The sequence below is a fragment of the Drosophila miranda genome, chromosome 3 (genome assembly GCF_003369915.1).
Source record: "Drosophila miranda strain MSH22 chromosome 3, D.miranda_PacBio2.1, whole genome shotgun sequence".
NCBI classification, from domain to species: Eukaryota; Metazoa; Arthropoda; class Insecta; order Diptera; family Drosophilidae; genus Drosophila; species Drosophila miranda.
Window position 1 is genome coordinate 7,709,277 of NC_046676.1, and position 17,287 is coordinate 7,726,563.

The 17,287-nt window shown below is 42.9% G+C and overlaps 2 protein-coding genes across 4 annotated transcripts; one reads left to right on the top strand and one right to left on the bottom strand.

The window, feature by feature from the left end:
- Window positions 1-59: 59 nt before the first annotated feature.
- LOC108158583 (serine/threonine-protein kinase Genghis Khan) lies at window positions 60-6,995 on the top strand. Its single transcript, XM_017291026.2, has 11 exons — window positions 60-200; window positions 853-1,071; window positions 1,717-1,988; window positions 2,046-4,979; window positions 5,045-5,321; window positions 5,380-5,808; window positions 5,877-6,083; window positions 6,149-6,334; window positions 6,401-6,494; window positions 6,556-6,749; window positions 6,809-6,995. Exons 1-11 carry the CDS (start codon window positions 173-175, stop codon window positions 6,907-6,909), a joined length of 4,941 nt encoding a protein of 1,646 aa, XP_017146515.1. The 5' UTR covers window positions 60-172; the 3' UTR covers window positions 6,910-6,995.
- Window positions 6,996-7,529: 534 nt separating this feature from the next.
- LOC108158584 (E3 ubiquitin-protein ligase RBBP6) lies at window positions 7,530-13,261 on the bottom strand. 3 transcript variants are annotated; one of them, XM_017291031.2, is made up of 12 exons: window positions 13,108-13,261; window positions 12,263-12,447; window positions 11,969-12,203; window positions 11,734-11,910; window positions 11,508-11,653; window positions 11,281-11,439; window positions 10,831-11,225; window positions 10,392-10,750; window positions 10,037-10,186; window positions 9,685-9,978; window positions 9,356-9,609; window positions 7,530-9,295 (listed from the first exon to the last, which is right to left on the bottom strand). In XM_017291031.2, the coding sequence occupies exons 2-12, from the start codon at window positions 12,426-12,428 to the stop codon at window positions 7,719-7,721; spliced, it is 3,912 nt and encodes a 1,303-aa protein (XP_017146520.1). In that variant the 5' UTR covers window positions 12,429-12,447; window positions 13,108-13,261; the 3' UTR covers window positions 7,530-7,718. The 3 variants fall into 3 exon arrangements, with proteins under 3 accessions (XP_017146520.1, XP_017146517.1, XP_017146519.1); XM_017291028.2 differs by having other exon boundaries at window positions 7,530-9,609; XM_017291030.2 differs by having other exon boundaries at window positions 7,530-9,609; window positions 13,189-13,259.
- Window positions 13,262-17,287: the final 4,026 nt, after the last annotated feature.

Sequence of the window (17,287 nt, forward strand, 5' to 3'; positions counted from 1 at the left end):
GTCGAATGGCCTATTTTAGTAGGGTATGGTACTTTTTTCCTCCCATTATGTAGCAAATGTGTAGTTACCGTGTAGTTCTTTTCGGATCAAAAAACAATTCATAACTAGACAGTCTGTTCGGCTTTTTTACACTTTTGTTGGGAGGAAATGTCTAAATATAAGCCTCATTAAAATGGAATACGAAACTTCCGAATTTAGTGGTAATATTTTAAAATTCGCGACACGTGAGATTGTGTTAAATGAATTAGGGTTTGTATGTGGATGCTGACGCGTTTGTGTTTTCGCAGACTTGTCATACACACACATACATATTCATATAAACAATTATTTATTTATATCTGCACAGTGGAGAGGGACGGAACAAACAAACGCATGAATATATACACATGCCTCAATATGTGTATACTTATATTTCATATTCCTGCACGGGGGGTCGGAGCACCCTAAATGTAGTTTAGTTTCCCGCATACGCATTTGAAAAATCGAAACAGTCCGATTGAACTGTCGAGAGTTTTATGTAAATAATTTGCCTTTAATACGCAAATAGTGAATTCCTACCACAAGGAAATAGTTTATCCGTTGCTTGGCTAATAGGTGCCGTGCCATGAATGGACAGCTTAAGTTGTCTGTATGTTTGAATAACCAACGTAATCACATTTTGGGTCAAAGCAGCCCCTTCCTACCACCAACTATACCTACATACATATATTTCGTTTGTAAAACTCTTCTGTCTCGTCGACACCACCCGTTAAAGCTATTCATGTTACTTGTGACTGATTGGGTGCGGCTTTATATTGGGGGGCTTGGGAAATGATAAAATAATTTAATTATCCCTTTTGGTATGCCTTCCAGATATAACCACAGGAAGCTGCAAGAAAAGGCTAAAATTTCTAAAATATATTCTAAGCGATGCAACCGTCGATCACAAATGGGCATCCGACTTTGGCGAGGACACGGAGGGGCATCAGTTCTCCTTGGACTATCTGCTCGACACCTTCATCGTGCTCTACGACGAATGCAGCAATTCATCCCTACGCAGAGAGAAAGGAGTATCGGATTTTCTTAAACTATGTAAATACTTAATACTATTAACATATTTGCATGGAACACAGATATACACTTTTTGATTTCCGGATATTTTTATACCCCCTGCCAGAAGGTAATATAATACTATTTTTGATAGACAGAAAGAAGATTTTCCACAGTCCCCTACGCTTTGTATGTTTACTGAAATCATTTGCAATGCCACCACTATCATTATATCGTAAAGCTTTCATTTAAATGGGTATTACCAAAAAGTAGTAATAGCACTTGCTCAGTTGCTTACTTGCTCACTGTTCACGCACAGATCACTAAGCACCACAGATTTTGACACCAAAAAAATAGGTTACATTTCAATTTTAGTCAAACATTTAAAACTAAAAAAAAAATAATTGCAATGATTCCAAATTTCAACAACAACAACAAGAAAAGTTTGGAAGGAACATGTTCAGCTGCTCACTTAAGTAAACAACTCTTTTTTGTTCACTCACTCATGAGCAACACAACACTACCAAAAAGTTATGTCTCGGTTATGTTTCTGTGCTTCTTAGAAGGTACTCCGAATGAGATGATTGCTAATTTGAATTGGTTTTGGTTTTGTTTTATCTGTTAAATCATTGGAGGAGAACCGTTCATAATGCTATCTGCCCCCCTTTCTTCGATTGTCTTTTGCAGCCAAACCTTTCGTTCATGTGGTGCGAAAACTGCGACTAGGTCGAGATGATTTTGACATATTGAAAATCATCGGGCGTGGTGCCTTTGGAGAGGTGTGCGTGGTCCAGATGATATCCACAGAAAAGGTGTATGCCATGAAGATACTGAACAAGTGGGAGATGCTGAAGCGGGCCGAGACGGCATGTTTTCGCGAAGAGCGGGACGTGTTGGTCTTTGGCGATCGGCAGTGGATCACAAACCTGCACTACGCCTTTCAGGACAATATTAATCTGGTGAGAATACAGTGCAATTCACTGGCTTTGACGATCCTAACTCTTTCCTGATTTCAGTATCTTGTAATGGACTATTACTGCGGGGGAGACCTGCTGACGCTGTTGAGTAAATTCGAGGACAAGCTGCCCGAAGACATGGCCAAGTTCTACATCACCGAAATGATTCTAGCCATCCACAGTATTCATCAGATTAAGTATGTTCATCGGGATATCAAGCCGGATAATGTGCTGTTGGACAAGCGGGGGCATGTGCGGCTGGCGGACTTTGGCTCGTGCCTGAGACTGGACAAGGATGGCACCGTTCAGTCGAACGTGGCCGTGGGCACGCCCGACTATATATCGCCCGAGATTCTGCGAGCCATGGAGGACGGCAAGGGCCGCTATGGCACCGAGTGCGATTGGTGGTCCCTCGGCGTGTGCATGTACGAAATGCTGTACGGGGAGACTCCGTTCTACGCCGAAAGTCTGGTCGAGACCTATGGCAAGATCATGAATCACCAGAACTGCTTCAATCTGCCCACACAGGAGACCCTCAACTACAAGGTGTCGGAAATGTCGCAGGATTTGCTGTGCAAACTGATCTGCATACCGGAGAACCGGCTGGGCCAGAACGGCATCCAGGACTTTATGGATCATCCCTGGTTTGTGGGTATCGACTGGAAAAACATACGCTGCGGCCTGGCGCCCTACGTGCCGGAGGTGTCGAGTCCCACAGACACCTCCAATTTCGATGTCGACGACAACGACGTGCGACTGACCGATTCGATGCCTCCATCTGCAAATCCGGCCTTCTCTGGCTTCCATTTGCCGTTCATTGGCTTCACCTTTTCGCTGAATACCAGCTCCCCTGGCGACACTAAGATTAGTCAGAGTTCTGGCTTCGAGGAAGACAATACTTCGTGCAGCCTGCAGCAGTCCAGCAATCTGCCGAGCAATAACTCGGAGGCATCGGTCGACTCCGTGCAGGAGAAGGCGCAGCTTAAGGCGTTGACAGAGCAGATTGCGGCCTTCAAGCAGGAGAAGATCGAGTTGACGAAGCAACACACGGAGATTTTCGAGCGGCTGAAGACGCAAGAGTCGGAGCTGCAGGACGCCGTTTCGCAGCGTAATGTGGCCATGATGGAGTACTCCGAGGTCACGGAGAAGCTCTCGGAGCTGCGCAATCAAAAGCAGAAGCTCTCCCGACAAGTGAGGGACAAGGAGGAGGAGCTGGATGGGGCCATGCAGAAGAATGACAGCCTGCGCAACGAGCTGCGCAAGTCGGACAAGACGCGCAGGGAGCTGGAACTGCACATCGAGGATGCGGTCATAGAAGCCTCCAAAGAGAAAAAGCTGCGCGAGCACGCCGAAGAGTGCTGCAGACAGCTGCAGCTGGAGCTGCGTAAGTGCAACTCCAGTGTGGAGACGACTCTACCGATGAGCATTTCCTCGGAAATGTCGTCGTACGAAATCGAAAGACTGGAGTTGCAGTACTCGGAGAAGCTCAACCATCAGCAGACGCGACACAATCTGGAGATGGAAACGCTGCGAGAGCAGCTGGGCGAGATTGAGAGCTCGAACCTTGAGCTCTCCAAAGAGCTGCATCAGACGCAAGACAGGCTGAAGTACACGCAGCTGGAATCGATTACGGACTCGGACGATGCGCTCCTGGAACTGAAGAAACAGCACGATCTGGAGAAATCCTCGTGGTTCGAGGAGAAGCAAAGATTGAGCTCGGAAGTGAATCTCAAGACGAAGAATCTGAAGGACCTGCAGGCCGAAGACGACGAGATCTTCAAGGAGCTGCGCATGAAGCGGGAGGCCATCAACCAGTGGGAGCGGCAGATGGCGGAAATCATACAATGGGTATCCGACGAGAAGGACGCTCGCGGCTACCTGCAGGCCCTCGCCACGAAAATGACAGAGGAGCTCGAGTATCTGAAGCATGTCGGCACGTTCAACAACAATGGGGTGGACAACAAGAACTGGCGGAACAGGCGCTCCCAAAAGCTGGACAAGATGGAGCTGCTCAACCTGCAGAGCGCTCTGCAGAGGGAGATCCAGGCCAAGGCCATCATATCCGAGGAGCTGAGCCAGACCCGATCCGACCTGATATCCATACAGAAGGAGGTGCGCGACTACAAAAAGCGATACGATTCTATTCTGCACGACTTTCAGAAGAAGGAAACCGAGCTGCGCGACCTGCAGAAGGGAGGTCTGGAGTATTCCGAGTCGTTTATGAATAAATCCACGCACCAGGGCCTGAGCAGCGCCTTCTTTAGGGATATATCCAAGAGCGAAATGATTGATCCCGCGGATAGTTTTGGCAACGATTCCAGCGATAGTTTCATAGGCACACCCAATTTCTTCCAGTCAGGGAACTCTGGCATGCTCTTCAACTACGAACCAAAGTATGCGGGAGGAAAGAGCAAAGATGGCTCCCTGGCAGCCATGAAGGACGCCTCGGTAAGCGATATATCGCGAGAGGACGCCGAACTGCTGATGAAGGAATCCCAAAAGAAGGCGGGGGCCAACAACCCCTCGAACACGGCCATCCATCAGTTTCTGGTGCGCACCTTCAGCAGTCCCACGAAATGCAATCACTGCACTTCTCTGATGGTCGGATTGACGCGTCAGGGCGTGGTGTGCGAAATCTGCGGCTTTGCCTGCCACACGATCTGCTGCCAAAAGGTGCCGACCACCTGCCCAGTTCCTATGGACCAGACCAAGCGGCCCCTGGGCATAGATCCCACGCGGGGCATAGGCACTGCCTACGAGGGCTATGTGAAGGTGCCCAAGTCGGGGGTGATCAAGCGCGGATGGATTCGTCAATTTGTGGTCGTGTGCGACTTTAAACTATTTCTATACGATATATCTCCCGACCGATGCGCCCTGCCGAGTGTGAGCGTCTCCCAGGTGTTGGATATGCGCGATCCTGAGTTCTCAGTTGGCGGCGTGCGCGAAAGCGATGTCATTCACGCGGCCAAGAAAGATGTGCCATGTATTTTCAAGGTAATTGTAGCCTCTCTCTGCTATATGTGTGTGCATATAGTGACTATTTTTTCCATTTATTACAGATCAAAACCGCGCTTATTGAAAGCGGGCTCTCGCTGAACACCCTGATGCTGGCCGACAACGAATCGGAAAAGTCGAAATGGGTCATTGCCCTGAGTGAACTACATCGAATATTGAAACGAAACAGTCTACCAAATACTGCTATTTTTAAGGTCCACGAGATTCTGGATAACACGCTCTCGCTCATTCGGAATGCATTGTGTTCTGTCATTATATATCCTAATCAAATCCTATTGGGCACTGAAGACGGACTCTTTTACATCAATTTGGATCAGTATGGTACGCACACTCCCTCCTGGATGGGAATTGCTTGACTTATGCTCGTATTTTCTTGCAGAAATAGCTCGTATTGGGGAGAGCAAGAAGATCCTGCAGCTGTGGTACATCGAAGAGGAGCAGATTCTCGTTATACTTTGCGGGAAGCAGCGCAACCTGCGGCTGTTGCCCATCAGAGCGCTAGAGGCTAGCGATGTTGAGTGGATAAAAGTGGTCGAATCGAAGAACTGTATATCGGCTTGCACTGGCATTATCCGCCGTTTCCCCAACATTGTTTATTCGTTTATAATTGCCCTGAAACGGCCCAATAACCACACACAAATCGTTGTCTACGAGATTAATAGAACGCGCACAAGGCACCAGAAGACTTGTGAATTCACAATTGGCTACTTGGCCCAGCATCTGCAGATATTGTCCGATATGCGGCTGGTTGTGGCGCACCAAAGTGGATTTACCGCCTATTTTCTGAGAGGAGAAGCTACCGCGATGTGTATGTATACCGCCCACGGTCTTTCCTTTGCATCTTTCTTATAAACACATATATATACTGTTATTCAGCTCTGGTTCATCCTGAAAACCAGCTATGTGCATTTTTAAATTATTCCGGAGTTGATGCTATTCGAGTAATTGAAATACTCTGCCCCAGCGGCGGAAACTTCGGGGAGTACTTGTTGGTATTCCAAACTCTGGCCATTTATGTGGACCTGCAGGGACGAAAGTCCCGCGACAGAGAAATAATGTACCCCGCTTTTCCCACATATATAAGTGAGTACTGCTGATGGCAGGTACCGACCGGAAAGTGACTCAACCTGTGCTTTGTTTGCTTCCAGCCTTTTGTGATGGCCATTTGTTGGTGTTCTCCGACACACATTTGGATATCTTCAATACGCAAACCGCTGAATGGGTGCAGTCGATTGGCCTGAAGCAGTCACTGCCCCTAAATAATCAAGGAAATGTGGTGTTGGCGTCACTCAATGACACTCCTTTGATTGTTTACCTGTCCAATATTCACACAAGTAAGCGGATATTCCCCACAGACGTGTAGGCATTGGAGTCTTTATTTGGTTTCATTTCTCATACAGAGGGACTTTTGCAATACCGTGATGGAAATCGAAAGGGACTGGCGCACATCAAGCGAAGATTTTCCATTCGTGAGATTAACAAAACAGTAAAAAGGTAAGCTAGATATTTCACAAATTAAATACCTTTCAAGTAACGCAAGTAAATCATTTTACAGTGATCGAAGATCAAAGATGATATCGGCACCGACTAATTTCAACCACATTTCGCACATGGGGCCAGGCGATGGCATTCAAAATCAACGACTCTTAGATCTACCAACCACGCTCGAAACAGCCGATCAGGCCTGCAGTCCCATCATACATTCGCTGAGCTCCATACCATCTAGAAAATCCAATTTTCTAGAACAAGGTGATTATTCTCAGGTTTATCAAAGTGTAATGCTTTATTAAATGCATCGCGTTTTTCAGTGGATGCAAACTCTGATGACTATGGCAACGATAATATAATCTCTAGAACACCCAGTCCAATGGCATCGTCTTTTATGGACGGCTTAAGCAATAACGATTAGTTTCAGTCAATCTCTACATCTACTTATCTAAATAACCAATTTTTTAAGGAAACTGTTTGTAATAAACATATTTAATTTCTCGAATATCCCATTCTGTGTTGCCGGTTTTTGGAAGTACTAAGTACCATACCATACTATGGCGTGGTACGCTTATCGCTGACAGATGGTCTGGTGAACAAAACGCATTCAAGAGATGAATTATGAACGATTCCTTCCAGGTCGGGGGGAAACTTGAAACTGTTGATAAAGTTTTGATTTTAAGTTTTCTTAGCCTCGATAACTTCTCTGAGCTAAGCAAGTTTCCCAGATCTAATCGGGTAAGAAAGTGGTACGAAGAATCAAAAAATGTGTCAAGTGCATTGTACAAAATGTTTCAAGAATATATGTACAGAAACTATCTGTCTATTTTCAGCCATGTAATTTTTTTGTTAAAAAGCTGTTCCATGATTCTGGCTTTCGAGTTTAGAAGTTAGGTATAATCACGAAGATTCTGAATCGAATCCTCTATGTAAACACACGAGTGGCAAATGGGCTGCAACCAATTGGGATCAATGGAGTTATTCCAGAGCTGCGGCTTAGGCTTGCCGCCTTTCGAATTTATTCGGGATAAAACAATGAAATATATTATACAATTCGTTGAGTGTGTTTATTTTTTAATGATTTTTGTTGTGTATTTGTTTTTATTTGTATACTAGATTCTGCATGATAAATACATACACTTAAAAATCTTTGATTTGTACACAGAAATCATTAGAATGAATCATATTATATTATAATTGTTGCAGCTTAGCTTAAGACTAAACTAAACTCTACTTCTTCGACTTTTTCTTCTTTTTCATTATCTTGCTCTTCCGTTTGCTCTTCAAATCTTTGCGCTTCTCGCTCTTCAACGAATCTGTTGACGAATATTTCGCATGTTTCTTAAGTTTTTTATCCTTTTGTTTCCTTTGTTCAAAGCTGCTCTCGGCGGCTGAGCGGCTGCTTACTGGATGCGAAACCTCATTCGGTATCGTATTATCATATTTTAAAACTAAACTGCTCTTCGAACTGCTGTCGCCGGCTCGTCTAAACGGATTATCTGGGCGGCATGGCTTCGGTGGCAAGGCTGCTGCCACAGACACAGAAGATACAATGCGCCCTTCGCCCGACTTGACGCTCCTAGCTCCTCTGCGATCTGAGTCGTGTATATTGTTTTGACCGATCTTATCGTGCTTGGCGTCTTTGTATTGCCGCCTATTTCTATCGCTCTCGGGGAGCGTTCTCTTGTATACCTGTTGCGAGTGTCTTTTCTCTGTGGAAATAGCTCTATCCCTATCCCTATCTCTCGATTGCTTGTCCCCTCTGCGGGACCCACTATTGGCGTCTGGTCTGCCCCTGTACCCGTCATCATCAGGTGCAACTTTAGCAGAAATCTCCTGCCTCTTGGCTCCTCTTGACTTGTCCTCCGAGGGACTTCTATCACGCACCACCTTATTGCCCAGCCGCTCCTTCACCGACTTGCTGCTGGGGCGCTGCTTCGGCGAGAGGGAGCGATCCTTATTATCATTTCGAATGGACACAGAGCGGTCCTTGCTGTTGCCCTTGGAATTAATTAAAACTTGAAATTCGACTGGTCTGATGGCGTTTATGGCCTTGGCAAAGATCGCGTTTTCTGCCTTGCGTATAACGTCCGAGGTGATTTCAGTGTGCTCCCCTCCCGAATTGGCAGAGCCCGCCTTCTTAAAGGAATCATCGAAATTGCAGGACAAACTGTTCTCCTCAAGCTCCCATTTGGACACGTTGACCGCATTCAACGCCGCTGCCTCACTTCGTTTGCCACTTCTGGAGGAGACACTGACGCTCTCCTCACCGAAATTATGTCTATTGGGAGCCTCAACGGCAAACAGGGCCTTAATGGGTTTAACAATATCGTTGGTCTTGCTCTGGGCTGGGGAATTCGAGGCAGATTCATATTTTCCATAGCTCTCAGGCAAAGCGCGCAAGGGTGGCGTTATCTTACAGGTCTGCTCTATTTGCATGTTGTTGATATCCGAATCGGACCGATTGATGGACGAGCTCTTCTTGGCTCTTTCGTGTTTCTCCTTTTCCTTCTTTACCTTCTTGTCTTTCTTGTTTTTCTTGCGTTCGGTCTTGTCCTTGTCCTTCTTCTTCTTCTTCCGCTCCTTCAACGGAACAGGACTCTTGCTCTTGTTCTCCTTGCCCATATTTACCATGCCATCCAAGGGATTGGGCGCAGTCGCCTCTAGGGCTGCATTCTGTACCACTCGCTGTATCGGCTGCATGCAATACTCGTCCTGTCCTCTTTCTGGCGTCTTGGGAGACCTTTCGCAGTGGTCGTAGCTGGGCCCAACAGTTGATTGCCTCGGGGCGATAATGGCTACTTTCGCTGGGGGAGGAGTCAGGCTTCTGAAGCTGGTGTCAATAAGTTTTTGATTCAGTTCCTTACTTCTGCTGCGCGACCTTTTCCGCTTGCGTGGCAACTCGTCCTCGGCGGCACCTCTCTTGGCATGCCCCCCACTGCCGCCCAGATGGTGCTTTGGTTTGTAAGCCGCCGCATCATCAAACAATTGCATGCCCTCGAACCCTGGCGGAGGTGGCTCAATTGGGTCAGGTTTGAGAGCACTGGGCTTGGCATATGACTTCTCCCTGAAGTCCGATTTATAAGACGCTTTAGGGGATATGGAACGGCGAGGCGCCGATCTGGTCATACACAAAATACAAAAAATTCTTTAAAGAAACTCTGACAAATTAAGTGTGGAGTTGGTTGGGTTTTACCTTTTAATTTTGTTTATGGGCGACTTGGATCCATCGCAGGGTCTGGGTCTATTGTGTCGCGTATGTCGTTCGTAGCTATACTCGCGCTTTCTTTCCCTCGACCTAGGTCGTTTATCCTTTAGATTCAGGTCTCTCATTGACTCTTTTTCGTATACGGGGGATTTGAAGCGATGCGACCTCTGCCTATCCGGTGACCTGGACCTGTGATGATCTATGCTCCGAAATCTCTCGGATTTCTGTCTCTCCTTCTCCTTCATAATGCGATTGAAGGCCTCCAGGGGGTCGTCAATAAGGCTATGTTCGAAAATGAGCAAATAATAAAAGGAACCAAGATCCACACAGAGATACTTACCCGGAGCCCACTTTTGCTGCCACGCCCTGATATATTGAGGCTAAATTTGGGGACTGAAACTGTTGGGACATATTTATGTTCATACCTCCGCCTGTGGGTCCATACTGCGCGCGAATGGGATGCACAGGCTGGTTCTGGTACGGCACAAAGCTGAAAATTCAGAAGTTATTTGGGGAATAGAAAAGCTTAAGTATGATTGGTAGGTAGGAATGCTGTTTTAATAAACCAAAGCTTAAAGTAGTAACGTAATAGAGCATAGATCGTAACTAAATTACAATTGGAGTAGTACTGCGCAGGCCTCTCCTCGGAGATCCACTCTGCTGGAGATCCCAAGTGGAATAGGATGAAAACATACCTTAAGGGCGGCCGCTGTCCCATATTATTGTATCCATTGCTGTAGGGTGGCGGTAAATGGTGGGCCATCATATGCAATGGTGGTGGACCCCGAGGCATTTGCATATACGGCGTCTTATATACATTCCCACGATGCACTTCATCGGACTCGTTCACCACATGATGTCCCTGGTAGCTTTGGTGTGTCGAGATGGGCGTGGGCAGGAGGCTCCGTTCCCCCCGTTCATTGTGGGGATTTCCAGACTCCGATTGCACTGGTGGACGTCGCTTCATATCGGACTCGGACATGTAATCCAATTTATGATCACGTCTGTGTGATATGTGATGAGCAGGAGGTTTCCTTGCAAACGTGGGAGACAACTGCAGACAAACACAAAAAAAAGAGTGAAATAAAGTAGAAAAAACTATCTTTTATTCGAATAAGTAAGCACTCAACTCACATTGCTGGAGACAATCGAAGCTGAATCGGCCAGCGGTTGGGGCATCGTAATAGTTATGTTATCTTCATAATCCGAATCATATTTTTCCTTTTCCTTTTCCTTATCCTTTTCCCTTTCCTTTTGCGACTGATCAGCATTACTATCTGTGGCAGCGGCTGTAGTTGTAGCGGCGTCCCGTTCCGGAGATGGCACCTTGGGGGGGTGCTTGTTGCCATTTGTCTCTGGCTCTTCATCCTTTAGAATCCTTTCTTTGATTGACACTTCATCGGGCTCTTTCTCCGCCACGGGCTTCTCCACAGTGGGTTTCTCTTCAATGCTCGGCTTCTCATCGACGGGTTTGTCCTCAATGCCCGGCGGCTTCTCCTCAGTGGGTTTCTCAACTTTTTTAACTGGAACTGATTTTAAATGGTTTTAGTTTTTTACTTTACTCTCCACTTAACAATATCTTACCCGATTTGGCGGCACGCATTGTATATCCAGTTTCGTTTTTGAAAGAATTCACAGAATTTCTGAGGAATCGATTTGGTATTAGTGATCCCGGTGAACAGTTCTTCTCCTTGCAGTCCGGGCATTCGCTCTCCTCGGACTCCAGCAACGATGTTCGCACGCCTGCCAGTAGAGTAGAGGAAAATAATTAGGGCTTAGGTAATCAAAGCTACTGCTAGAGGGGTACGTACAGTCGTCACAGAAGGAACTGCCGCAGCAGGGTATCATGACTGCATCAACAAAAATGTCCCGGCAAATGCCGCAGATTAAATCGTCGGGAATTTCCTGATTCTGCTCCGCTGGCACTACAAACATGGAGGCCTCTTCCTCTGTTGCCCTGAAAGAAATCAGAAAATATGGTATTTTCAAATGTGTTTAATTTATCTACTGAATCGAGGACGAAGTCCTGTCACTTACGTGTCTGGTTTGTCCCTGAAGGAGCGCGGTATGCCAGTATTTCTTTTCACTTCGAACTGATCTTTACCAGCTGTATAAGGGCAGTTCTTGATCCAGTGACCTGTTTTCTTGCACTTGTTGCAACGATACGAGGCGGGAACTTCGCCCACTTGAGATTGCCCCTTTATGCGATGATACCTGAGCAAGAAAGAATTGTAGGGAAATTCTCTTTTTTTAGTTGTGGGCTACTTCTTACGTCTTTGGGTCATAGTCCACAGTACTCTGCATCATCATCGCATGGATTTTGTCCTCTTCAGTGCCTTGCATTTTGGAGAGATCCATATTGAAGTTCTCCTGCTTATTTGAGGAGGGGGCCGGGGCCGCATTTTCGGCTGGCGGCTCCCATCCCTTCTTCGTTGGATGGGCCAACGGTATTCTGGAAATGATCAGCGTTGTGTTTTTTGGTATAAGGACTCCATCATCCTTGTATTCTAAAGGGAAGTAGAGAGTTTTATCAACAAACTTTTACTGTAAACTATTTCAAACATACCTTCTTTAGTCTGCGCATTCGTTATTTGAAGATCAAAGTCTATGATTTTCCCCAGACGCTTCTGCTGTACAATTTCCCTTTTCAGATCGCCCACAGATATGTGAAGTCCATCGAACGTAATGGTATCGAAGTTGAGTGTACTTTTGAATTTATAATGCACTGACATTTTCAAGTGTGAGTATGATCTAAGATAGGAAGATGCAATTAGGAGAATATAAATATATATTTTTCGTCCCAAAAGAGCCGCTACCACTCATATAACAGAGGGGGCTTGAGCTGCAAATTAAAGTTTCAGACTAGAACGTTGTATTAAAGTACAGGTCAACATTTGATACATGATGTGGATACATATGCATGTATTTAATATATGCACCTAATCCGGACAGAAATGTGAAGAAGAAGACGATTTGCAAATAGCAGGTATGTCGGTTCGATGATAGGTTCTGAGAGCGATGGTGAAAACGATTTGAAATGGCTAAGAGGACGCTAAATACATATGCATGTACATACATACATAGGTTTGCCCTATATAAGAAGAAAAATAAAAAGGACGTGTTGTCCTTTTACCAATTTTCTTTTATTTGCACTGATTGAATCACCACGATAACATTACTCGAAGAATCATTACCCACAAAAATCATTGGTATAGCTAAATACGTACAACTAAATAAACGCAATGACATTAACTATATTATTACACCATGAAACGAATATAGCTTATGAAAAAACACTGAACTTTCAATTTATGCTACAAGCATACAAATGCGTGAGCGAATTTTTATGCACATAGCTACATCCACATGTAGACATTAAATAGATAACTAAATGTGATTCGAGGAACTTACGGATTAGTACAGGCAAATCTACCACAAAACACTGGCCATTTACAAGATATTACCGGTATTTGCACGCACACAATAACTTATAACTCAAAAATAAACGTCGGAGTATTTTATTTTTGCCTCGACACTATTTATTTGACAGCATTTCACATAATTATATCGATACCGCGATATCTATCGTTATAGGTTAGGTTTGCATTCAAAGTGTTGTATTTTTAGAGCGATGGAATTGGAATGATTCGATTTCAACTATCTTGACGTATGAATTATTTATTCTGGGTATTTGTGAAACTGATTACGATTAAATTTATATTTTTTTATGTTTTCAGTTGGGACCAAATACATGCGAGTTAACTTACCCAATTCTATTGAGCTCTTATACGAGTTGTAAACAATCTTTGGCTTTCCAAAACGAAAACAATTTCAATCTTGGGCCTCCGCCTAATTGATTTCTTAGATGTTCAATCTCAAGGGCTCCCGCCGCAATCCCAATCTTTGACACTCGCCTAAATGGAAAACCAATGTTTGCCCACACCCGGCTTCTCATAAACAATCTCACTCCCGGCTTTCTGCAGATCCTGCACTTTAGGCATTTTACAGTTCTCTCTTTGGATGACGAAATCCAATACTCTGGATGGCGAAATCAATTGAAATGTTTATAGAAAAACTATTCCCGAAAGGGATCAACGATGCAAAGATCAGAAAGTTCAAGTGAGTCTTGATCCAGAAGCGACACCGCAAAGTCGAGCTAAAAATTAAGATCGCGCAAACCCTTTGCCCGGAATCCTTTGTGACCCTCTACTTAAATCTATATCAGTGAAGTTAGAAGTAAAATAAAAACTTTTTAAAAACACAATCCGCTACCGCAGTTATTTAATTGGCGCCCAACGTGGGGCGACGTTGTATAAAAAGCACCGAATAATAAAAGTGTTGCGTCGTGCCGAAACCCGAAGGACAATTAATTAATGGAATAAATCCTTCAGATATAAAAACGCGGAGTGACTGTGAGATATAAGATAAAAAAAGTGAGATAAAAAGGAAACAAACCGGAGCTTAGGGTGTGCAAAAATAAATACAATATACAATACAAATACAAATACAAATACAATACAAAATACAAAAACCAAAGTTTTTAAACAAAACCAACCAAACCAAAACACAAAGAAAGTGAAACTATCAGCTAAACCAAAGAAGGAAGACCCCCAGAAGACCCAGTTAAACAAAGAAATTTAAGAAGGAAGACCCGTTCGAAGACCTGTCAGCCAAATCAAGAAGGAAGACCCGTTCGAAGATCTGTCAGCCAAACTAAGAAGGACGACCCCTACCGGATAGTCCGTGAGCAAAAGTTGTATTAATAAATATATAAGTTCAATTAGGTTATATTAGATTATAAAAACAAACATATAAGAAAAATTTAAGGTGGATCAACTAACTTTAGATTTTGAAAAACTAAAAATGATTAACTCACAAACATGGACCGATCTCACTGCAGATCTGGTCAAACAATTGATAGCACTTCAAATTTCACAAGTACAGGAGCAAATTGTAAATTTAAAACAACAAATAGAAACTAAATCCGATCAGGTATCAGATTATCAGGCAGAAGCAATAGACGAGACAATAAAAGATGACACCACATTAAAGGTAATAGAATCCCTACCAATTTTCAATGGTGGATTAAACCAATACGTAGGATGGAGGGAAGCTGCAGAAACTGCAGTGAAGTTATATAAGAAAGGAAGTAAGCAATGATCATGACGACTTTTTGAAAATACAAAATAAAGTAAATGAATTAACTGAAAATAATAATAAACAATTTGTAATAAATTCCAAATTTTTCAAAGAAATTGAATTGCTATCAAATTCATTAAAAAATGTCATCTTCAATGAAGAAACGATACTGAGAAAGCATCGTTTAAAATTAATAACTTTTGACCTACTAAATTTAGTTGATACCATAACCCTCTTAAAAGTAAACATTTTCAATACAAAAATTTTAAATAAAAACGAAATAGAGGACATTTATAAGCATGAAAAACATCCTGTTGAACTGTCTGATCTGCTGGACATTGCAACGGTTAAAATAATTCGAAATGCTGATTTAATAATCATTTACATAAAATATCCTCAAATTAAAGATATTTGCAAGTTTTACCATGCAAGAGCCATCTCACAAAATGATGGAATGTTAGTTATAAGTGAAAAAGTTTGTGAATGTAAGGAGAAATACTATTTAATGAATAATTTTAACTTTTAACAATTACGCACAAATAAATTTAAAGAAGACCTGTTTCACCAATTTACTTAATGGCTTTAAAGCCAACTGCACTAAAAAAAGGGGAAAAAAACAAAGAAATAGACATCATTCAGGATGGTGCCATATTAGTTTCAGGCAAAAATATCGTAGACAATACTACTTTGTTAGGATCGTATCTCCTTATATTCAACAACACAATTGTAATAAATAATATAACCCACATAAATGATAAGGGTAAAATTCTAAGATATATATCGCATCATAGATATAGCTATTTTGAATTAGTTGATTATATACAATCGAATGATAAGCAATTTTCTTTTGATAATGTTAATATTTTAAATCCCCTTATAACATTAGGTAATACGGCCTTACCATTAACAACTTTATTCTTAATCATTTTGATATTGATAATGTTATTTTACTTCGGCTATAAATTAACCAAATTTGTACTTATTAAATCAATAAGAATACCGTCAGAAGAAATAGTGGAAAGCAACATTCAAATACTGTCAGAAGAAATTAGAGCTCTATCAGAACTTCAAAATGTATCGGGACGAAACATTTAAGAATGGGGGGAGTTAAGGTACCCAATTCTATTGAGCTCTTATACGAGTTGTAAACAATCTTTGGCTTTCCAAAACGAAAACAATTTCAATCTTGGGCCTCCGCCTAATTGATTTCTAAGATGTTCAATCTCAAGGGCTCCCGCCGCAATCCCAATCTTTGACACTCGCCTAAATGGAAAACCAATGTTTGCCCACACCCGGCTTCTCATAAACAATCTCACTCCCGGCTTTCTGCAGATCCTGCACTTTAGGCATTTTACAGTTCTCTCTTTGGATGACGAAATCCAATACTCGGGATGGCGAAATCAATTGAAATGTTTATAGAAAAACTATTCCCGAAAGGGATCAACGATGCAAAGATTAGAAAGTTCAAGTGAGTCTTGATCCAGAAGCGACACCGCAAAGTCGAGCTAAAAATTAAGATCGCGCAAACCCTTTGCCCGGAATCCTTTGTGACCCTCTACTTAAATCTATATCAGTGAAGTTAGAAGTAAAATAAAAACTTTTTAAAAACACAATCCGCTACCGCAGTTATTTAATTTGCGTACAAAAAAACACCTAGTGCAACCATATTATTGCAATATGGATATGATCCCATAAAAATCTGTAAAATAAATCTCCAGGTCGATTTGGATTTTCTTTCGTTTGAAAACTACGCAGCAAAATATTAAATTTAATCCGAATTTTATTGCTCCGGCTGTAAACTCTCGTTTTTTTCTCTCGTCGGATTGAAAGAGACAGAGCAGCAGTGCATTTGAATGGGTGCTTGCAACGGTTTTTACACATGTTAGTTATGCCTGTATGTGTTTACACACTGCTGGAGCGGCAGCTCTGATGCTATCTTAACATAATTTGTAAGCCAATCCTGAGGCTCGTTGAATAATAACACGATCTTTCCTCACCCCATTGCTAAGATTGGTACCACAAAATATTAATGAATTAAAAATTTAAAAAAAAAGTGTGAATTATGTTTTGTTTCTAAGTTCTCGCTGGGTGATCAAGAATATACATATATGTATATTTTATGGGATATTTAACGGTATAAAAATATAGAATTTACGTTTCGACTGCTGGTTCGCCAACTCTCTCAGCACTATTTACGCCATGTTCGATGCGAGAGAGAAAAGAACAAAATAGGACCCTAAAAGAGAGCGCGTTGCAGGAGCAGAACACCTTGTATAATTTCAGCATGCCTTAAAACAAAAAATAAAGAATATACGTTGTTGCTCTAGCAGTGAGCAGTGAGTTTTTACTCGATTTTACGCCTCTATGTGCTGTTTGCTTAGCGGTATTAGCGAGCTAATATTAAAGTGTATACGCACTATTGAGTCCTGTATACTAAAAGTACATAAAAAGA